General features: G+C 34.1%; 1 protein-coding gene across 1 annotated transcript in view; it reads left to right on the top strand.

Moving 5' to 3' along the window:
* Positions 1-2496: 2496 nt before the first annotated feature.
* The window catches only part of NOVA1 (NOVA alternative splicing regulator 1), a 167050-nt gene continuing 145453 nt past the window's right edge, over positions 2497-24093 (top strand). The window contains exons 1-2 of the mRNA XM_052659933.1: positions 2497-2703; positions 4443-4586. Of these exons, the coding sequence (XP_052515893.1) occupies positions 2568-2703; positions 4443-4586 (280 nt within the window). The 5' untranslated portion in view covers positions 2497-2567. The remainder of the gene's footprint in view (positions 2704-4442; positions 4587-24093) is intronic.

Below are 24093 nucleotides of genomic sequence, written 5' to 3'. Positions count from 1 at the left end.
TCCTAGATGCTCCTTCCAATAAAGGATGCTAAAAGTAGGGTTAGTATTCTTTCCATTCCCTTCTCTATCTACCAGAAATCAAATTTTATTCTATTCCGTTATTGCCTCAGCTATGCAAGTATTCTTGGTCAATCAGAGTTAAGTTCTTTCTGAGCTAGCTTGATACTAAAGCCGTTTTCACGTTCAAGTGCTGTTCTCGAAACCTATAGGAAAGGAGCATCTTTGTTCTAGAAATCTAGTGAATATGTTCATATGTTTTTACATCTTACAATGCATTGCCACGAATATTATCTCATTTGATTCAAGAATTCCAGGAGGTAAAGACCCATTATTTTGCGGGAGGGAACCTGAGGCTCCAGTGTACTGCAGTATTCAACTGGACAGACTCTGGAAGCAAGATGACTTTAGTTTGAATTATTACTACTGTGTTTACACCACTGTGACTTAGGTAAAATTATTAATATCTCTAAACCCAAACTGCCTCATTAAACGGAGACAGTAATAACTACATGATACACCGCATGTAAAGAGCACATGCGAAGTTGGTTGCTTGGCACTGGTAAAAGCCCTTAATACATAGCGCAACATGTTAAGGGACTGTCTGAGGATACACTTTTAGAATATGCCCGCCAAGAACTTGAAACCAAGATTTCTGAACTCCAAAGCCATGCTTTTCCACTATCACTGCTTCCTAGTACACTGATTTAATTACTAATTTGATGGATGACCTTGAGCAAAATACTTTACTGGGTCAGTTTACTCATCTGTAAACGGAATCTTTTCCGACATTCAGCGTCTACTCCAAATATATATTTTCTTGTCTGTAGTGTTCTGGTTGAGCTTTAAGTTCGTTATATATCCGAGATCTGTGGAATCACAAGCTGTGCACACTGCGCTGAATTTTACTCGTATATTCCTTTTTCTTTCAGAATTTAGTTTTGGATACACACCCAGCTGTTGCCTGTGTTTAGTCCGCCTCTCGGCGCCTCGTGAAGGGGAGAGTCCTACCTAGCTTTATTTATTTATATCCTGGCTTGTTTCCGAAAGGATTTAAGGCGGCGAGTGAAACACTTAAGTTTCCTAACGAAGTCACACAGTGCGAGTAATACTCTTGATGAAATCACTCCGTAGAACCGCCCTTGAGTGAGAGGCTAACTACTGTCTTTCACCTAACTCTTAAAAACGGATGTACCTAGCTAGAAGTCCTGGAAGCATACGGCTAAGGTTCCTCCCTCAGCCTTAACGCTGTCCCACCCATTATGAACGGTCACTCGAATGCCCTTCTCACTCTAGCCAAAACTGTCGCCGCTCCAGTCCCGGCTGGACCGAGATCCCACCCCACCCTTCACTCCCTCTCATACCCAAGTTTCCTGATTGGGAAGGGGCCTGAAGAGCCTTTCTCACGTTTCCACACTACTGGCTGGCACGGCTGTCAGTAACGTCTGCTTCCCGCCTTCCAGCCTAGCGCGTTTCTTGGACCCCCTCGGTTTCTGCGACAAGCGGCTTACGTTTGCCTGAGCCGTGTTGCCGGGGACCCGCGACCTTTCACCCCTCCCTTCCCACAGGAGCGCCCCGGCCCCCGGCCCCCGGCCCCGCCCCCGCCGCCGGCGCGCGCCCCCGCGCACGCTCTCAGCCGGCGCGCGCTCTCACTCCCGCGCAGACACGCACACTCTTTCCCCCTCAGGCGCGCCCCCCCACCCCGCCCCCGCAGGCTGAGGCTTCAGCGTAGGGAGGCGGCGGCGGCGGCGGCGCTGCTGAGAGGCAGGGACCGGAGCGCGAAGTGTGTGGGAGTCTGCGAACTCAACCCCTCACTACCCTCCCCTCTCAGCCATCCCCCTCCCTCCCCGCCAGCCTCCCCCTCCTCCCCCCCCCCCCCACAAGCGGGAGAAATAATGAGCGAGACCGGGCGGCAGCAGCAGCAGCAGCAGCAGCAGCGCCGAGCAGCCCAGGCAACGGCAGAACCGCTCCGGCAGCGGCGGCGGCGGCAGCACCAGCAGCGGGAGCGAGCGCAGCGCTAGCGCGGCGCCGGGACCGCCGCGCTCCTTCCCGGCTCCTGCCCTCCTCCGCCGCTCGCTCCTCTCCTCATCCACCTCCTTCCCCTCCTCCTGCTCATTCACTCTTTCCCTCGCTCTCCCCTCCTCCTCGGCTTCTCCCCGCGCCCCGCCAGCCCTCGCGCTCTCCCACTCCCTCAGCCCGTCCTCCCCGCTCCCCTCCTCCCGCTCATTCACTCGCCCCTCTCCTTTCTCCACTCTCTCCCCCTCTCTCCTTTCTTCTCCTTCTTTCTCCCTCCGTCTCTCACACCCCCTCCATTCCCCTGTCTCCTTTCTGACACTGCACTGCAGCTGCTCTTCAGCCCTGCCCCCTCCCCAGTGAGAACAAACCAGCAACATTGCTTTTTTTTTCTTAAAGAGATTTCTATTGATCCGATTAAACAAAACAAAAACAAAAACAAAACAACCTTAAGAAACCCCAAAAGCAAAAACAAAAAAAAAAAGAAAAAAAAAAAGAAAAAAAGCCAAAACAAAAGGGAGAACCTTCTCCCCGTAGAAGCGGCAGGAACTGCAAACATGATGGCGGCAGCTCCCATCCAGCAGAACGGGACCCACACTGGGGTTCCCATAGACCTGGACCCGCCGGACTCGCGGAAAAGGCCGCTGGAAGCCCCCCCTGAAGCCGGCAGCACCAAGAGGACCAATACGGGCGGTGGGTATCGCTTCCACCTCCCCGCTGGCCCCATCCCCCGCCGCCCGCCCCTGCTTCCCTCCCTCCCGGCGCCCTCCCTCCCTCCCGCGGCCCGGACACCTCCAGCCCGAACCCGGCGGCTCCCGCGCCCTGCCTCGCGCCCCCTCCCCTGCACCTGCCCCGCACCTCGCCGGTCCCGATACATTTCCATTTCTGTGTTTTATCATTCATCAAAATGGCGACCGGTTTTTTCGGAATAGACCTATCTTTCCCTTGAATCGGTCGAAAGGCTGACCGTTTAAATATCCTAGACCTGGGCAAGGGGGTCCGTTAAGGAGGAAGAGGATGACCCCGAGCGAGGTGATGGCCGCCCGAAGATGCGCGCTGCATTTAACAGTCGGATAAAATAAATAAATAAATGGCACTTGGGTAGCGGAGAGCGAATGACTGGGGCACCAGAGAGTTTTGCTCTCTTCATCCCCTTGGTTTGGGCCACAAGTAGTATGCAAAAATCTTGAAGAGTGCATGCTCTTACCGCACTTACACTGTCGGTGTAAAAATCTCTTTGATTTGTCTTCAGGGGTGTGCATACGAGGGTGGGGGTGTCTCGTACTGTGACTTGTTAGTTAACATCCTGCGCTTCCCGGGAAGATGAGTTATAACGGGACCGGTACCGCTTCTTCATTTGCACTGGAGTCATCTTAACAATGCACCCAATGCATCGAGGCAGAGGTGAATTTATCTACAGCATGTACTTTAGAGCCGGATGGGGGTCTTGCGAATGGCACACCCGAAAAATTTGGAACGTTCATGTTCACATAAGGAAGCTGGATTTACCGGGGTGTTTCCTATTTAAGACACCATCAGTTTGACGGAAATTAAAGTTTAGGGAGTTGGCTTTATTTTCTAAAACATTTCATTTCAGTCTTTTTTGGTTCATCCACCCCCTCCGTTTTAATAATTGTGATTCTTTTGGAGAAGGAACATTATCTGGTCACTTTTAAGTGCATTTGATGTAAATGACTCCTAAGCTTTTTAGTATTGGCAAAATTCTTCTTAAGGTCCTTTAATTAATGAGCTTAAACGAGATCATAGTAGACTAAGGAGTGCTAAAGAAGTACTCCAGGATTAGTTAGATTTGCCAGTGCACATCACTTTGAGTTATTTCCTGGCAGTTATTGAAGGCTTGGAATACACCCTACAGTTTGGGTGGATTATTTGGTAGGAGAATGGTTGTTTTGCATACTTTAAGTAGGATACAGGCAATGGCTAATTGTAGTGCTTGTGTGGTTGCTCGTGTCAAATAAATATAGCTCATCACTATTTACCGTCCTTTTATTTATTTATTTTGCAATATGTTAAGTGAAGGTTTGTCATGGTATAAATCTCTGAAGTTTTGTTGAAGGGTCAGTTCGTTTTGTTTTACCATAGTAACCACAGATAGAATTGGAAGACTTCCATGTTTGGAATAACAACTGGAATTTAGTCATCAGTTTCTACAGTGTTGCAAAATAATAGAACATGTTTAGATTTTAATTCCAAGTTAGAAAAAGTATAAATTCTACAGAATGGGAAACATTTCGTACTTAGTTATAGTGTAATTGGCTTATTTTTGTTCTTTATAAAAACAATTTAACCCCATATTTCCTGCAGCTATATGCCCAGTGGTTTAATTGCTATTTTTCTCTCTTGAGGGTGGAGGGAGGGTACAAAGTTTAAAATTCTTGTTTTAATGGAGTGTATTTCTTTGCATTTTTCAGAAGACGGCCAATATTTTCTAAAGGTTCTCATACCTAGTTATGCTGCTGGATCTATAATTGGAAAGGGAGGACAGACAATTGTTCAATTGCAAAAAGAAACTGGAGCCACCATCAAGCTGTCTAAGTCCAAAGATTTTTACCCAGGTAGGTGCAATGATGAAGAGATTGTTTGATAAATCCCCAAGGAAAGAAAAAAAAAAGATCTACCTGTATTGTGTGCTGTATTGAAAGAATTCTTAATAGTGTAGACTTTATTTAGATATTTGATGTATTAGAGTATTTGTGAAATAATTTTAGAAGTATTTTCACTCTTGATTACCTTTGGTTTCTATAATCGATATTCCGTCTCTGATGTAGACCAATTTCGAGTTGAATCTTCCTGGGTATTTCTAACTACTTCTTTCTGATTAGGAAAAAAAAAAAAAGGAAACTAAAATTTAAAGATAGAAACCTGGACAGCTGGCATCAGGAAATAGGGTTCTTCTGGAGTTTTCAGACATAATTGTAATGACAATTAGTCTAGAGTGAATTCAGAAGAGGGGATAGAAAGGCTTCTTAAAAGAATGGACCATTTACTTTTTAAATCCATTATGTACCTCTTTCTGCTTCATTGCTTTGTTTGTTGGCCCTGGAGTAAAGAGGACAAGTACTTCCTCTTCAGATTTTTAAAATATTGTGTTTTTAATTTGATTGTGACAAGGAAATATATTATTATGTGAGAAGTAGAACCATGCTTCAAAATTTGTGTTATTTAAAAGCTGTGTTTGATCAAAATATGTTAACAGTTTGTGTGGTACTGTAGGTACTGTAACCCAGTGGAATATGGCAAGTTTCCTAGGTGGTATAATTTTTTTTTTTTAACTTTTCAGTGTGTTTTTTAAAATTTCAACTGTTACAGAGTTCTGAGTATTTATCTTTTAAAAAATCATTTTCCTACTTAATATATGGATTTTAAGTTTAATTGGAAAATCTCCGTAATTGAATAGTGTATCTCCTAGACAAAACATTATTTGTGTTTACCTTCATGCAGTTTCTGCCATGTTTTTTGATTATTTCATCTTTATGACCATAAAAATATTTGTTCAGTGCTGAGGGGACCAATGCTGCTTTTTTTTTTTTTCTTGGTGGGAAATAAAAGCTGATTTGCTTTCAATGATCTAATTCAGTAAGAGTTCTTTAGTACAGCAAAGACATCTGGCATGAATGTAAGCAAAACATTTGGAGGCCAATCGCTTGGTTGTAGAAAATGGACCATTATACTGTATAAGAAGGTTTTAGATTGGTTGGAACTATCCTTTAGTTAAATAAATTAAATGTACTATATTTGGTAAACATTACACTTGCTAAACTAAGGTGTAATCTCTTAGATGTGATATCCTTCAAAAGTTTATTTTCTGTGAGTGTAGTTTTGTAGATGGCTTTCCTTGTCTTTGAAACTTTCCTTATGCATTAGGAAAGTTTGCTAACATATTCACATTCTTATGTTTAAAAGGTATGTTATGATGGAAAAAATCAATGTGGAATTGTGAAAATCCTTGGTACAAATAAAAGCATTCAAAAGAGCTTGATTGCGGAATTAATAACGTTATAGTTCTAGGAAAAGAGCTGCAGTGGTAAATTAAATTCACTGTCAATAGATGAAAATGAAATAGCTTTTTTTGCATTATACATGAGGTGGTATCAGATGTGCAGAGATGTTACAGAAAATTGGTGTTTATCAAGGATATTCCAACTAGTAAATTAAATGCCTTTTCATTTGAATATAGTTTATTTTTAGTGGGTTGGAAAAGGGTACAACTGGAATTAGATCTTTTGTTCTTAGTCCACATAGTTGTGCATTTTTTCTTATTACATTGAAATTGCTTTTATCATTTCTAGTTCTGAGGCATGTTATTTATATAGAGCAAGAATATCCATTGGAAAAAATGGAAAACTGGAATGTGTTAAAGAAAATTTTGTGTATGTAGTGACGTAACCTGATCAAATGTGAGTTGAAATGTCTGGATAAAAGAAGGGTTATATTCTGCCTGTAACAGGTGGAAACCAATCACAAACTATGGAAACAATTTTAAGGATAAAATAAAGCCCTGTAATTTATAAGACGCTTTCATAATTCTGAGCACTTTGTATTTAAATATAGTTTTAACTAGGTTATTACCTGCACAAATAGATACATCTCTCTTCTTCTGATAGACTTTAATTTTAGTAGTCTTTCTGTTCATACTTGACCATAAGCCTGTAGAATTATATAAAGTCCTAGTATTCTTTAACATAGCAGCCTCTGAGCTACTTTCAACTTCTGTTACTCAGATATACTTCGTGGATACTTAGCTTACTCTTCTCAAATGATTAAATTATATAATTATGATTTATGAGATGCCCTTTTTTGTGTGTTTCATATATGTACGTATGACTGTACATTCCATTAGAATGAATGTGCCTAATGTTTATTTCATGGAGCATTTTTCTGTTTCTTATTTGTAAGACAGAGTATTTGGGGAAAAGTGTGCTTCAGTTGTGTAACTTAATGGATTTTCTCAAATTACTTAAGTTTTAAAACAACGTAATTGTTTTTGGAAGGTTTAGTCAGAATACTGATGCATTTGAGAATAACTTTCTTCAGGGTGTATATTTCAGGGTACAGACACACTTTGGTGATGTTTTATTAAATTTCAACTCAAATGATATGTGCATTGTTTTTACTATAGCCAGTATAATCTCATATTTATCATATTTGTTTTACTTTCATTCCCCCTCTGGTTATATCTTTAAAATATCCTAAGCAACCTTGTTTTTTGAGTGATTTTTTTATATTTATGGTTGAGATGAAGAAAACATTTTTGTACTTTTAATTGGTATGAATTTGGAAATTATAGAACCATATATTACATTGTGTATTTTAGCATGCCCATATATTAAATATTTGGGGGAATTGTATGATGAGAATTGTAAAGTACATTTATCAGTTACTGTAATCGGAAAAAAGGTCTATGAGTAGATTCATTTGACTTTTTGCAGTGCTGTGCAATTCATTTATCTATTTCTAAAAATCTAAATCTTATGAAATACTAACTTATAACCTGTGATTTGTGAATATATCTTTTATTCTTACTTGTTTAAAGCAACCTAATTTGACTTATTTATATATCCTTTTTATAATTAGGTTACTCAGAGTTATTACCTTTTAATAAAAAACAGCTTTCTCATTTTGGGAAATAAATTACTGTATGCATTTTCAGGATAGTCATAGGATGGTATTATTTTATTCCTTTATTTGACATCTGAAGGTGTGATTGTTTAGATTTTGTTAATAAGTAGATTGATTTTATCCGTTAAAATCATTTAATGAATGATTCAAGCAGATAATTGGAAAAGTTATTGAATACATTATTCATTGGGAATAACATAGGGTATGTAAAATAAACATTTTCAAGATTTTAGAATACTTCATAGTTTACTTATTCTATTATATGACCTGAGATATTCATTATATCAAACAGGAATTCTCTTATAATCTTAGCATATATTTGTGTGTGTGTGTGTTTGTGTGTGTGTATTTTAAACTGTTTTCATACATGTGGTTATAAAACTGGATCACCTTTAATATAAATTACTTACTTTTTTTGGTCCTTTAAAACTTGAACTCATTATCCCTGGATTTTATTACATCGTAATTTTATCTGTCCAACTTGGGTGGTACTTATTTAAAAAATCACAAACCATTTATATGTAAAATCTTTAAAAATCAAGAAAAAGCAGAATGTAAGTGAAATTTTCTTTTAGTGAAGTGAATAACCTGACATTGCCTTAATTTTGACAGGGGGAACATTCACTGGCCAATTTAACCTTTAGGACTGGGATTGCGTAAGAATGAGCATTCTTTTAGAAATAAGAGGAGTTTGTGAAGTTTAAAAAAGATCACTTATTTTATTTACATTGTTGAAGGAAGAGTATTATCGTATTAGTAGTACAAGGTGAATGAATACTTTTGTTATAGCCTCTGAAAGTTGCAGTCTATACTCTTTTCTTTGATCTAAGATGCTTTGCATCTTAGAAATTTATTGGCATATGTTTTAAGGCAAAATTAATAGGTAAATATAATTATAAGAAGTAGAAAATAAAGTATAATTTGCAGTATTGTTGAATTGAGTAACGATAGCTGTCAATTACATTGTGCTGTTTTGGTTTTAGTATTGTCAAAGAGTTGCTAACACATAACGTTTTTTTCTTTAAAGTTGTGATATTTGTATTTGTCATACTACTTATTGTTGTGGGTTTTTTATATTTTATCTCTCTATATCCTCAGTTGTAGGAGGAACCATAAGCTTTCACTTATACGTTAATATCTGTCTGAAAATTTGTTGTATTTTTAAGATGTTATTTCTCATTTTAAGTAATAGGAAAAGTCAACATATAAAGGAATGTTAGTGGCATAGCACATCTGTATTAAAATTGTAGTTTCTGAAAGATATAATTTTTATACTTAACTCATGAAAGCAAATGTTTTGTGGTATGAAATTTTTTAGAAAGATTGAATCAGCATTAAAAATGTTAGCTGTTCATTTAATTTGCTTCTTTTTAAAATTTCACCGTGATGTATTATATCTTCTATCATTGATTTAGTAGGTTATGGAATATCATCAATTTATAGAGTCATTGTTTTCATGAATTATTATAGCACAATGTCACTTTGAATTTTGCTATTTGAAACCTTCTAGATTTTGGAAAAATAGTTCATTTAAAATTTTTGACATTGTAAAATGATATAGTACGTCTAGCAAAATTGCCTTGCAAATATCACCCCCAAAGGATTTCAAAATAGTCTAAAAATAGTGAACACAATTGGTAAAATAGTTCAATATTTTTGTATTGAAGATATTTCATGTAATATACAACGAGGAAAAATGATCTCTGTCTTGGGAATTCTAAGGAGTGTGTGGTATCACTAGAAACCAAGCTATAAACCACCAGTTAGAAACATGTCTTTTTATAGTTCTGTTCTTTTGTTTTGCTCTGGCTGAAAAGAATTAATTTTCCTCTTAAATATTATAAGTAACATTTGCTGAATACAGTTATGCCACTTGTTAACTAAAATTCAGTACTATATATATATACATATATATATGTGTGTGTATATATTTAAGTTTAATCAGGTCCCACTTGTTTACTTTTGTTTTTATTTCCCTTACTCTAGGAGGTGGGTCATAGAGGATCTTGCTTTGATTTATGTCATTGAGTGTTCTGCCTCTTAAGAGTTTTATAGTTTCTGGTCTTACATTTAGGTCTTTAATTCATTTTGAGTTCATCTTTGTGTATGGTGTTAGGAAGTGTTCTAATTTCATTCTGGACATATAGCTGTCCAGTTTTCTCAGCACCATTTATTGATACATATATGTTTTTGCCACAGAGTTTAGTCTCAGTTATTTGCAGTTTAGTGGAGCTATATTTTAAAGGATAACTTTCATGAGCAAGTGCAGCTTTTCAGAATAAAATTGGGGGGGGGGATGAGGGTGGGAGACTTGTGCTTGATTGCCATCTCATTTCCATCTTTGGATGCAGCTCTAGCATAAAGTTAAACAACATCTGCAGAGATCTGACTGACAAACATCTCTCTGGGACTCATCATTGCAGCCTGCAGCAGGTGCATTCAGCTTTGCAGTCTTTTCCAAAAAGAGGTTAGTTTGTTCTAACATTTATCAGTAAACCAGTGGGAGCAAGTGACTAGAGAGAAGAGGTTGGTTGTCACTTGTCCAGTGCTGGAATACTACAGGTAATTGGACTGGACTGGTGGGAACTGTAGGAGTGTGTGTCTCACATTGCACTGCAGCTGCTATGGAGCTTAATTAACCTGACCCTCAGAGACTGAAGTGTCATGGTATAAACCGTAACATGCAAGAAATGAAGCAGTGCTTTTCAGTGCTTTTGATGCTTGGGTTGGTGAAATTTCTTCATCCTGTTCTTTAAAGATACGATATCAACTTTTCCACTTTTCATATGGATATATTTGCAGCTAAAATGATTTCCATGAATCTGATAGAATCTACATAAAAGGAGAGGGGGACTTTACGTGTAGAAATAAAGATCAAATAACCTTTAGTTAAAATTTATTTAAAGTTACTTGTTCCACAGGTATATTTTCAAATCATAAGTGAATGGAAATAAGTGGAAGTACATTGGAGTTCTTTTAAAATTATTATCCTAAATTAACATTTGTTTATTTTATAAGAGAAAGAACCTATGTAAAATTAAGTAGTATCTTTTTAGCATGTTAGGGACTTTGACAAACAGACTTTGCTGAGTGTTTTGATGTGTTCCAATAAACAAGACAGGAATAGTACGTTAAAAAATGTTTTTAGGATGTTTTAGCTTAACATAGGAGTGCTGTTGAAATGGTTTTTGACCACAATTTATTCTAAGTAAATTAAAAGTTGATTATAATAAAAACTTTTAAAAAGTCTGTCATTCATTTCTTTTGTTTTCAATTTCTTGATCTATTTGAAAGATAGACAGTATGCTTCTATGACACATACAGAAGTTTCCTGTATGTTCTAATAGTATTCGCATTAGTTAGATGTTTCATCACAGTCCTGTTTATCAGTTGGCCTTTGCACAGAAAACAGTTCTTAAATCTGGCAAAGTGCTATACCATTTTAAAATAATTCAGAATTTTGAAATGTCGTTTGGATTCTTTGTGAAGCAGTTTCATTATTTTGACTTTTTGTTAGTCTCACTAAGTTATATTTTTTGGTATCCATTGACTCTTAACTTGTCAATTACTCAAGAGTAATTAAGTTTTGGAGTTTGCAGATTTTTGGAACCCCTTTACTTATCTTGAAGGAATTTTTACAAGAGTGGCCAGTAACTATTTGATTCTGAAGTTACTGTCTGTAAGAAAAAAGGAGTTTAAGATTTTATCTTAATTTGGTTATGAGTAATTGGTAATTTATTAGTAATTATAGTAATTGTGGGAAAGGTGATTAAAATAATCATCTCTAGAAGTGGAGAGTATCATTCTTCCACTTTTAAACATATTTTACTTTTTAATCAACATTTTTTATTTTTTATATTGTAGAATGTTATTTTATTAATTCTCATCAATATATTCTTTAAAATTTCACTTGTAAGATGTTTTGATAAAGAAGATATAAGAAAAATCATTTTAAGACTACAAAGTAGAAAAAATATTATATACATAAACAAACTTTTTGAGATATATTCAACATTGCTAAGTTTCAAACCACGATATGGATATCCTTTTCCATGACATACTTGATCATGAAAACACGTAATATCTACACTCCATCATTGATCTTTTGCTGCTTCCTGCAGGGCCTGTCATAGCATCGTTGACAGGACCAGATGAAAAATGAAATCAGTATCTTGAGTTTTTTAACAGCAAAATGATTCAGGTAAGATTATTTGGTGTGGAAAATAAAACATTTTTTTAAATTATTCTTATACTCATTTAGTAATTGATACTTTTAATATTTTTTTATTTCAAGACCTGTTTTATGTCTTACTGATGTTCAGTATATTTTCAATATCCAGTGACTTTATTCTGAACTCAGTAATGTTTAATTTTCAGACTATAGTGTTTCTTTTCTTGTGATGCTTGGCATACTTTTTGAAACTTTGAAGAGTAACTTTTCTTTTTTAACGATTTTTGAAAACAGTTATGCATTGAAGGCCCCATAATTCATTTGTAGGATGAATTTTCACATAATGAACTTATTAATTAAATAAGACTTCAAATCCTGCATTTTTTCTAAGATATAATAAATAATACTGTGTTGATTGAATTTTTGGAAATCATTGTTGAAGAAAGTTGCCTTCATTTAAATTGTTAATAATTTGCTGTCCTAGTACTTAGATAGGGCAGTGACTTTAAGATTTAGTAATTAGAAGGATAGAATAGAAGGAATGGGGTAGTACACTTTATTAACACAGAATAGTAGAGAATTCGGTATATATTTTTGTTTTATGTTGCTAAATGTTTTTGAATAACTGCAGCTTTTCAATTTTGGTTATGTTCATTTTTGAAATACTTGTTTTTGAAGGAGTTAGTGTTGGGCGCAATTGAGCCTATACTTGGAGACTGTGCACTTACACACATAGTTTTATTCTTTGTATAAATCCTGTGTTGTTATTTTTTCTAAGACTGTTAATTTTTTAAGCCAGGAAAGTACATTTTAAAAAAGTCTAGTTTCATTCTTCACTATGAAATCTGTCTGGAAGTTTTTCTCTTATTAATTATTATATGTATTTATAGATACTTCCTATGAGTCCAGGTATCCTTTGGTCATTATGAATTAAAATTATTACAAAGCATCTTTTCTTTGTAAAGGACTATGGGTATGTTTTACATCATCCTAAACTGTTGTTCTTAATTGTTACTGTCTCCTTAGTTTTTTTTTTAATATTATATGGCATCTCTGGCAGTGACTTAGTGAGTATTAAAGGGGCTTAGGAGTATCGAAGAGGCTTTTTACTTTTTCATTTAAAGGAATTGGAAAAATTATGGAATTGTGGAACTAGATGAATGAAATGGCGCTTAAGTGTGATCTTTTCCAGAATCTTTACTTAACAGTTGAGAAAACTAAGATACAAAGAGTGATATAGGCCAATAATTGTCCTCAACTTTTAAATAACGATTTTGAATTTGTGGTACAGTTTTAGTAGGTAGTTTATTCTCTTTTTGCTTTCCCCCTTTTTTTTTTCTCCTCTTTTTGAATATGACTCTGAGGATATGTCACCATTTCTCTCACCTAGTTTTAAAATAAATACACTCCCCTCCCCCACTTTTTTATACTAAGTTGAAAGCACAGTAGTTATTTTACAGTAATTGTTGATTTTGATTTGGTATACTCTAAGGCCAAAGACAGGTCCTCTTTACCATATATTAAAAAACAAATGATCTGATAGATTATATTGCCTGGAATATAAACTGGTCATTTTCTGTATTTTCAAAATTGTATTGCTTGAAAGTGACAGTATTTGGGGTGATTTGATTTCTACAACTTTTGTTACTTTCCTTCATTTCCAAAGTCTTTTCTTTTCCTTCTTTTCTTCTTATTTTCTCCCTTCCTTTGTTCCTCATCTCAACTTTTTAATTTCTTCACTTTTGGTTAAACTGAGTATTGGCTTTGCTAAAAAAATGTAGACTTTCTAAGTCAAATTCTGCTTTCAAGTATATATATATTTTCCATATTTTTGACTTAAACAAAATTTCCTTCAGTATTGCATATTTGGCTAGATATTCATAACAGTTGGTTTTAAAAGGACAGAGTATTATGATTAAGAAATAAACATGAGGCTAATTTTAAGGCAATCTAAGTAAAAGTAAGATATATAATAAAGTAGTTATTAATTTTAAAATATAATTATTTTCTTTTTTGTCTACCCATTTCATTAAATTGGTCTACTTCTTGGTTAATTAGAATTCTGATGCTCTTTGCATTTCATTATAGGCTTAAGGACTACTTTCTAACATAATTACAGAAGTTACTTAATGTGATTTTGAAGGTATTTTTCCTTCATGGATTTAAATTAAAACAAAAAATTTTGTCATAGTCTTTACTTACTTTAGTAGACTACTAGCATTAAGCTTCATTGATATGAAAAAAATTGTCATCCTACATGCTTGCTATATGTTCAGCATGTAACTCAGTGCTTTAAACATCTGTGGCATTTTAAATATAAATGAGTGAATGTGTAATTGGATGAATGACCAGTCTGGGCTTCATCTGTGAGTGTTTTGGATGTAGAAGCAACCTTCAGTTTTTCATTATATTTCTAGTTTAATGGGATAGTATCAATACAGTGGATGCAGAAGGCAATTCATCTTTAGTTGTTTATTGTATTTCTAGTTTCTTAGGGGTACATGTGTGAGAACAATCTGATTTTGAATAAGTAATGAATTTGTGTGAGAAAAATCTGATTTTGGATAAGTAATGAGTTCAAAAATCAATCAGTTAAGAAATGGCTATAGACATGTTAAGATAAATATGGACTACGTCTTCAGAAAGAGGAGTAGAATTTCATTTTCTAGTTAGCATGTTGTCTTCTGTAAAGAAAAGTGAAAGCCAATATTACAGTACTTCAAAGCCATCTCCCAGATGAAGATTAATTTAAAAATACTCTTAAGAAACATGAGCTTAACTAACATTTATTTATTAATAAAATAATAAAAAGTACCTGTGTATAAGATGCCAGAGTTATATTACATCATACTTTGCCACATGTCTACCTATGTGGTAAGGAATAATCTACTGATCACTTTTCTTAAGATACCTTGAAAATCAAAGATTACTAATCACCAAATTAAGATTACATTATTAAAAATAGGATTAGTAAATTTTTGTTTTTAATATATTTTAATATCTCTTCCCCCCCGTAGTGGAGAAGTAAAGGTATAAATATATTACAACTTTTAGAAGCTGCACTAAAATTCTTTTTACTCATGAGAAAAGCATACCAACTGTTGTAGTAGATTGGAATTTATACGTTTTGAGTTTGACTAACTTGTATACTTTATTTGAAATTAAAATTTTAGGAAAGTTATTAAATATGGTTTTCTTCAAAATCTTTTAAATGCTTTCTTAAACAGAATTTAGAGAGGTATGAAGTATTAGTGTTCATCTCATAATAATAGATTGTTTCATTTTTACTACAGTAAACCAGTGAAACTTCGAAGATTTAATAAATAAATATATTTCGTTTCATGCTTAGCCCATTGCGTGTGTGTGCTAAGTTGCTTCAGTTGTGTATGACTCTTTACAACCCTGAGGACTATAACCTACCAGGCTCCTCTGTGCATGGGATTCTCCAGGCAAGAATACTGGAGTGGGTTGCCATGCCTTCCTCCAGGGGATCTTCCCACATACTTATAAATTCAGTTTATTTTTTAAGAATTCATGAAGAGTAATGGATTAAAATAACTCTTAAGTATTTCTTTATTTGACTGCTTCCCCTGCATTTTCTGCCACTATGGCCAGATTTTAACTTTCTGGTGGACATTTTACGTGCTTCCTCTGGGGTTGGGACTAAATACGCAATTCTCTGCAGATCTTACAGACAATAAAGATAAACATCTGGTTATGATGAAAATTGATAATTGTATAATGATAGAATTATGTCTGGAAGTGGAAACTGCCCCCATCAGTGACAAGATCTTGAGAGAAGAGGGTATACTTCAAAAAAGACTTCAAACAGGAGCTGACAGAGTTTTGAAGGTTGAATTTTAATTTGCCTGGTAGACAGGAGTGGAAGGTCACTTGAAGCAGACACTGTATACATAGTGACAAAATTATGAAAAATACCCCTGGTATATTCAGGGATCCAAAAGTTTTTGATATTACTGGGATAAAAAGTAGATATTGCTGTGGGGAAGGAGTGGGAACAGGGAGATATTGTCATTAATTGTACAGATAAGAGAAAATGTATTACAAATGTAAAAGAGAAGAGTATGATTGAATATTCATTTTGGGGACATTCATATTTCTTGCTAATAAGAAAAAATACATCTATTATGTTTTTAAAATGAATGACAGAGTACTATAATTAAAATATAATATTTCTATAAATCTGAATAGTGATATTTGCATGGTGGCAGAAGGATTGCCTTAGTTATCTGAAAGCAGGGTAGTAGACTAGAGAGTCTGCCTCAGCTTTATAAGTAGAATTAAAGAGAAGACTAAAAGGAGTAAGGGAAGGGTGAGACAACTAGTGATACAGAAAAGAAATTTAGAAAACACAGAAGCTATCTTTTATTAAGCAACTATGTGCTGAGGGTAGAGGAAAAAGGTGTGGGCCCCATTGAATGTCCCACTGAAAAATGTCAGTGAGGAATGTTTTGCTATATTCAGGAAAGCTCTGGAGATAGAAACTGGTTTTTCACATTCATTCACATTTATGTAACCTGTTGTCTACACAGGTGCATTTAAAGTTAGTGACTCAAGTGGTTTTTTTTTTTTTAATTAGTTTGCCTTTGATTAATAGCTATTTAGAATCATATAGCTGATAAAAATTTTCACCTTCCTTAAATTATATGAATATGTAGGCCTAGTTTCTAGCTCTCTTGGTATATGAACATTTATTTTTATTTTGATGAAAATTAGTGATTTGTACAACATATGCATTTTTAATGTGTGAATTTTAATTTTTGGTAGTGTTCAAACACTGAAGTTTTGGTATGTGGTATTCATTGGTGTGTGTTATGTCAATGAAAAAATTGAAGCTCTTTACTCATTGTTAGGTGATTCTCTGTTGTGTAATTATTTTGTTTGGAATTTCAATTGATTATTGAGATTCAGCAGGATTCTCCATCATTAATATATGTTTATTTCATATAAGAATCAGTCTTAATTGATAATTTATCAACTCCAGATGAGTTTAAAAAGTGACTGTGAAAAATATGGCACTGTTTTACATTTAGAAAATGGGATTAAAATTCTCTAGCATTTATACTTATTTGTGGAATTATTGGCTAGTTGTGTAGAGAAACATTAAAAAATTGAACAGCTGAAGTGACATTAAGCACCAGATGGGAATTTGAAACAAAAATATTCACTGTGTAATCTTTATTTAAGTGCTGTTCATAATTCAATAATACCAGTTGTGTAACTCAAGATTGATTTCAGTATAAAAAGGAAGCATAAGCAGAGTCTCATTGCCTTCAAATTGATACACATATCATGATATGGTAACATAACTTGTTCTTTAAGGGACAGATAATGTAGGTAAGATGACTGCATACATTGCAGAACCAATGCAATTCTCTCTGAGAAAGTTTGTGAAGAAACTTTGGGTATGTGAATTGTGACATTAAATTTAACATCTCGTGAATTCTGCCTTTTAAGATGATCCTCTATTTTACATTTACATGTATATTTTCAATGAAAATTTCCAGCCATATTTCATTACAGTAATGTTTGACATTCTTTCTTCTGAAGTATGTACCTATTTTGTTTAAAGAAAGGTATGTTCCTTTGAAAACTTTATCATATTTTTAGCTACACTAGTATATTTGACATCTTGTTTAAAAACTAGAATGACTCTAGATGTGAAAACACAAACTGTGATAATAAGCTTAGATATGCCATATGTGGCAGTTTACGTTGGCATATATCTCAAATGGCATGTTTAATGTACTATATTACTAAGATTAGTAATTTTACAGTGGAAGACTGCTACTTTTATTTTACAGTCTTTTGCTGGTGGGCTTAGAATGCTGACAGACCTTTTACTTTGTAAATTCTTGTTTTCAGCCTTTGCAAAAAATCTGTTTGCCATTAAAATGATCTACTTGGGATCTCTCTTAGTAACGAACTTATTCTCTGGAGTTTGTGAAAATTAATGAGATCTGCAAGTAAGCAGCATACAGTTTGACAGATGACTATGAATGTGAATAGTAGTTACATATATTGTATTTTTGTTAAGAAATAATAATGCTAATATATAGGATATAGCCAAAAATGATTTAGTAAAATAAATAAGAACTGAAAATGGTGTTTTTAGAAAATGTATAGATATTAATAGAAAAAGCATGGAGCTTCTATGTCTGTATACCATTTATAAAACCATTTAAAGTGAGCTTCAATACACATTGCCCTTTTATGATAAAATACTCAACTGTAAAATCATATTTCAAGTTTCTTGAACAATTATTTTTGAATTTTTAAAAATACTGCTTTTATCAAAAAATTTCTGAAAACTTTTCAAATGCTTCAACAGACTACATTGAAAATAAGTAGAAACTCTGTAATGTGAGGGAGATAATTTAGGTAATGGAAAGGGATAAATTAATAATTAAGGACTGTGTACATTTTTTGGCTAAAAATATGCAGGACAAATACAATTCTGTTTGAGGAAAATTTTGAAGATATTTTATGTTTAGGAATTGTTTCAAATAACATTTAGTAATTGCAGTATCTTTTAAAGAGCCAGGCTCTGAATTCTTTTATGTACGTATTTAAGCTATCTCTGTGACCATTACTGGGAAAAGTCATAGTCCTGTTTTTAAAAGTCTAAAAGTATAACTAAAACTTATTATAAGTCAGTAGTACATAAAAGTAGTTTACTAATCATGACATAATTAGATGTTACATCACTATACTTAAATATCAGTGTAGCCAGCCAGGAATTTTCTATATCTGTTTTATAGTTGAGGAAAATAAGATAGTGAAGGTTAAAATATGTCATATAGAAAGTTAAAAATGATTAACCTATTTATTTACTGTTATTCTATAACACTCTGCATCAGACTGCTTATTAAGTTCCAAAATAGAATATTCAGAATTTAGGTAAGGTTTACCAAATTGCCACATTTGACCCAGCACTGAGAAATAGATATTTTTTATGGATTGGTAATTCCCCCTATTCATCTGGAAATCCTTCAGATTTCAGTTTTACAATTGAAAGCACAACTGTACTAATTAAGCAAAATAGAGACATAAAACACGTTTTCTGTTCTGACCAGACCTCTGTAAACATAGAACTGTTGGTGTTGTCTGTATGTTTCCCATCTTTATATTGCTGTTAGACATTAAAAGAGTTTGAATTTTTGCCTTGTCTATGAAGTTATTTACATGAAATCATTCGATTATTCTGTTTAGCCTTGTACGATTTGCCTTTTGGATTTTAGATCATATATAACCACTGCTCTAGAGATTTGTTAAACTGTAGTCTTAAGGTTAGGAAGATCTAGTCAAATCCCTATGATAGTGCTTACTATAACCAAAGTTTTTATGAAGATAATATGCTTTGATATTTTACAGTAGAGTTTATTAAGGAATTGTCAAGCCATATCAGTACTTTTTAATGTTTTCTGGAGATATAAGATGGAATACAAGACTCCTAGAGAACATGTGATGTCAGACAGAGCAGAGTTTGAATCCAAGCTCTGCCACTTAACTAGTATGATTTTGGTCAAATCTTTTAATCTTCTTGGACCTCTGATTTTCTCATCTGTGTGTGATTAGTTCCTCTTGCATAGATGTAAGATATTAGTGTAGATATCACAAAGGGAAAAATATAAAACCATTTTACATAATACCTGACATATAATAAGCATTTTATGACTTATCTTTTTTCATCTCCTTCTTCTCATGTTTGTTACATTTAATAATACTATGTTTAAAGCAGAGACTAATGTAAAATAAATTATATTAACAGGGTAGTAAAAAGGAAACCTTGCTCTAAGGATTTTTTTTTAATTATTTTTTTCTCTTAATAACTAATTATAAAAATGCAAGTATTACAAAGAAAGCTAGTTAGCCTTTCCTCATCTTTTAGGATAATTAATATAAATAATTTGATATGTATTCTTTCAGATTTTACAAATGCCGTTTTATATAGGTTCATCTTTTTAGTAGATAATTACAAATGATATTTGTTGTTATAATTTGAAGTGAGTTTTCAACAAATCGCCTCTTTTGGTTAATGGAGTTACGAAGGTTCTAAGGTGGCCTTCCAGTCTCACCTATGTGGATATTTTTACTTCAATAGCCTAAAAATATGTTCTTTCATACCCCTGAATATATGCAGAGCTTTGTTTGTTTGTTTTTAACCCATATAGTTGGGATAAAAACTAGGGGCATGATTTTATAATATTTAACTAGATTAAATCTCATCTGCAGCATGTGGGCTTATTTGTATTAAGACTCTTAAAAATTAACGTAATTGGTTAGTCCCTCTTTCTTCATTGTACATTAAAAATATTGATCAGAGCTTCAATAGGAATAAATCAAGTGGCATGTAGGATATTTAATACTCGCTTTCATGATCTTTTTCAGGATACTAAGATTTCTGAAAATTCTTTTCCCATTAGTCAGAAAAAAGTCATAGTGTATAGAAGGATAAAACTAGATATTTAATAAAATACATGATGATTCATAAGGCTTGTTTTTTAGCTCAAATTTTCAGTTGCTTCTGTGAAGACCTTAAGAATTTTAGTTCATGCAACTTCCATGAAAGATCTAACAAAATTTACTGATGTAGTGTTATGAAGAGTGTCTTTTAGGGGTCATGATTTATTGCTTTACATTTCTTAACAAGTATTCATATTTTCCATGAGTCATCACAAAAATTCTTCATTGACATTATGGTAAAATTCTTTTTTATTATTTGCCTATATTGTATTATAACTAGTATATAAGCTTAATGCTATATTCAGTATCCTTACATCTTAAATATATACATATTAAATATTTTAGGTTTATCTAATACTATGATAACAAAAACAACAGTATATATGATTTTGTTTTGTGTGAATGCTCCTTTGAGGACAATAAATGTAATTAAAATCATATTGATTTGGGGATTGCTTTATAGAAAATATAAAATATTAGTGAATGTTTGTTATGGTATTGAGTAAATTCAGTTTTGTATTTAGAATGTTACACTTTTGAAAATATAAAAATACTAAATGCTATAGTAAAAAATGAAATGAGAAACTTTTTGGAAAAGGTAATTTTAATTCCAGAATTATTGAATATTATGGGCCAAATCTTTAGAGCAGTATGTTTATTTTAGTTACTTAGAATGTGTACAATGACAATGAAGTTGTTGAATTGAAATGAGAGTAATATTGAAAGTTGACAGTTTACAAAAGAGGAATGTATATTTGCTTAGGGTAGAGATCACTAAGTGTTATCTCTGTTTATATTAGGGTATGGTGTTGAGAAATAGAGCAATTTGGAATAGGCTGTGAAGGCTGAAAATAACCCCAACTTTCTTCTTTCATTTAACATTTTTGCTTTTTTTGGTAACTAAGGCAGGAGGCCCCACAATATATGATGAATTTAAGTATCAATTACAGAATATTCCTGTCATTCATATTGGATTGATGATTTTACCCTCCTATTTCACTGATGAAAAAAGTAACTGAACAAAATTTCACAAGCTTCCACCATTAGATCTAGCAACCTAACTACTTCAGTACCTATATGGTCTATATTTTCTCTTATTCTAATAAGCTGTCCCTGCCCCTAGGAAAGGCCAATCCTTTACTTTTATTCTAGATTCCATGCCTTCTGGGGTACTCAAGATGTTTTTTAGAGATTCTTTCTTCTTTCTCGGGTTATCAATTCCCCTCTCCTAGTCTATTCTTTTTTCTCAACCTACAAACATACTGTTATTTCTCCAGTGTTAAAAAAAAAGGGCATATTCTCTTTATCACACTGCCTGTTCCGGTTACCAGGCTATTAACAGTAAAATGTTTCAAACTACCTGTCCATAGTTGTGCTGTCTCCAGTTTCTCTCCTCCCATTTTTCTTTAAAAACTATTTTAATTAGGATTTTGACCCCATCCTTCCAGAAACACTGTTGTTGTCAGGGTTACTGGTGACTTTAATGATGATAATTCAGTGGTCAATTCTCAGTTATCTTTATATACAATCTGTATGTAGCATTTGACATAGTGATCACTGCCTCTTTGAAAAACTTCTTTCTTCATCCAGCTTACGTCTACCTAGCGATTGCAGCCTTGAGTTTCTTTGTTGGTTTCTTCTCATTTCTCTGAGCTCAGTCCTTGGACCACTCTCTCCTTTTTTCTTTACATTGTTACTGCCTTGGTGATCTTAGTCAGTGTCATGATTTCAAATAAGCATATGTTCTTTGATGACTACCAAATATTTATATCCAATCTGGACCTTTCATCTGGACTCTAGACTAATGATGCACCTTCCCACTTCATATGACATGTATGTCTAATAAGTATGTTAGAATTAGATATGATTTTAAATATTCTGATGTTTCTGATCTTTAAATCTACTTCTCACACAGTCTTCATTTTAATTACAGCTTCATCCTTCCAGTTTTATAAGGCCAGAAATCTTGAAGGTATCCTTACCTTCTCTCTTTCCAGTCAGATTTTACATCTAATTTGTCATGATTCTGATTGTGTTTAAGATATGCACCTTAAATGAAAGCTGAAAACAAATGTTGAAAGCAAAAGTAAATGTTGCAACCGTTCATTTTGCTCTGCTTAGTTAAGAAAAGAATTAACTAAAGGTGGTTGGCTATGAATTTAGTATGTTAAAACTCTTTCTGGAAAATGGCAGAAAGTACTCTGTCCTAGTTACTGCACTGACCAGGCTGAGCCCCCAAGTTATAATTTCAAAAGGTAAACCACTGGGAAAGGTAGATTCATGTTTAGTTATATATTATAGGGAATTCTTGTAGCAAGCAGTCTGTACCCTAAGGAATATCAGTGTATTCATTAGAGTAGGATAAATATTTTTGTACCTGTAAGAATTGATTTTTAAAGAATAAATATAAAGCAGTAAGGTTAATAAAATTTTAAATAATATTGGTTCATTGGGTTATATCAAAATAAAATCCATTTATCCTTGAGGACACAATTAGCTTAAAATGTAAATCACGTTAGGTGGTATGTACACATAAATGATAAATATATATACACTGACCAATTTGGAAAATTTTGCTAAATCAAGACTTCATCTTTTTCGAGGACTATGCATTAAAGAAATTGCATACCTAGAACAAAATTATCCAAGTGGTAAATACTTTCCTATAAAATATTTTGAGATGCTTTTATACTTACCAACTATGAATCTTCTCAATTTTATAGTCCATGAAAACTTACTCTAGTTAGTGAATTTCATTTCTCTTTAAATCAGTTCAGTTCAGTTCAGTCACTCAGTCGTATCCGACTCTTTGCAACCCCATGAACCACAGCACACCAGGCCTCCCTGCCCATCACCAACTCCCGGAGTTTACCCAAACTCATGTCCATCGACTTGGTGATGCCATCTAACCATCTCATCGTCTGTCGTCCCCTTCTCCTCCTGCCTTCAATCTTTCCCAGCATCAGGGTCTTTTCAAATGAGACAGCTCTTCGCGTCAGGTGGCCAAAATACTGGAGTTTCAGCTTTAACATCAGTCCTTCCTATGAACACCCAGGACCGATTTCCCTTAGGATGGACTGGTTGGATCTCCTTGCATTCCAGAGGACTCTCAAGAGTCTTCTCCAACACCACAGTTGAAAAGCATCATTCCTTTGGTGCTCAGTTTTCTTTATAGTCCAACTCTCACATCCATACATACATGACCACTGGAAAAACCATGGCCTTGCCTAGATGGAGTTAATTTTTACTATTTTCCTTTTATTCTATACTCAGTTATTAATGGAAATTGTATTATTTAACAGAATAAAATAATTGAGTTTTTATAGAGCCAATATAATGTTTTTAATCAAATAATTACATAGTAACAATTTGACTTCCTTTCTAGTCATGCATTTTATTAGTATGTCTTACTGGCAGACAATCTCTGGAAATAATCTATGAGAGTAAGACAAAGCTCGATACGTCTCAATATAGAAATGATACAGTAGAAGAAGTGTTTAGTCACTGTTGTGTAAAAAGGGAAAATTGTGGTAGTTGTGGTTTCCTGGATTACAGGGATAAGAATATGTGGGTTTGTATTTGGTTTCTTTTTAAAGTTTAACATTTAAATTTATTTTCTGGTTCAGGTTTGTGACTTAAAATATTTCACTCTGATCTGCTTATTTTATATGGTCCTTAAATCATCCCTTTGTGTTAGTGCTCATTTATGTGAGATTTGGGTTTCCATATCATTCATACATGTTATTTTGGAAAAATCTGTATTGTACTATTTTCACATGGCTGAT

This window comes from Budorcas taxicolor, chromosome 21, assembly GCF_023091745.1.
Source record: "Budorcas taxicolor isolate Tak-1 chromosome 21, Takin1.1, whole genome shotgun sequence".
NCBI lineage: Eukaryota > Metazoa > Chordata > Mammalia > Artiodactyla > Bovidae > Budorcas > Budorcas taxicolor.
This window is presented reverse-complemented; position numbering and strand designations above follow the sequence as displayed.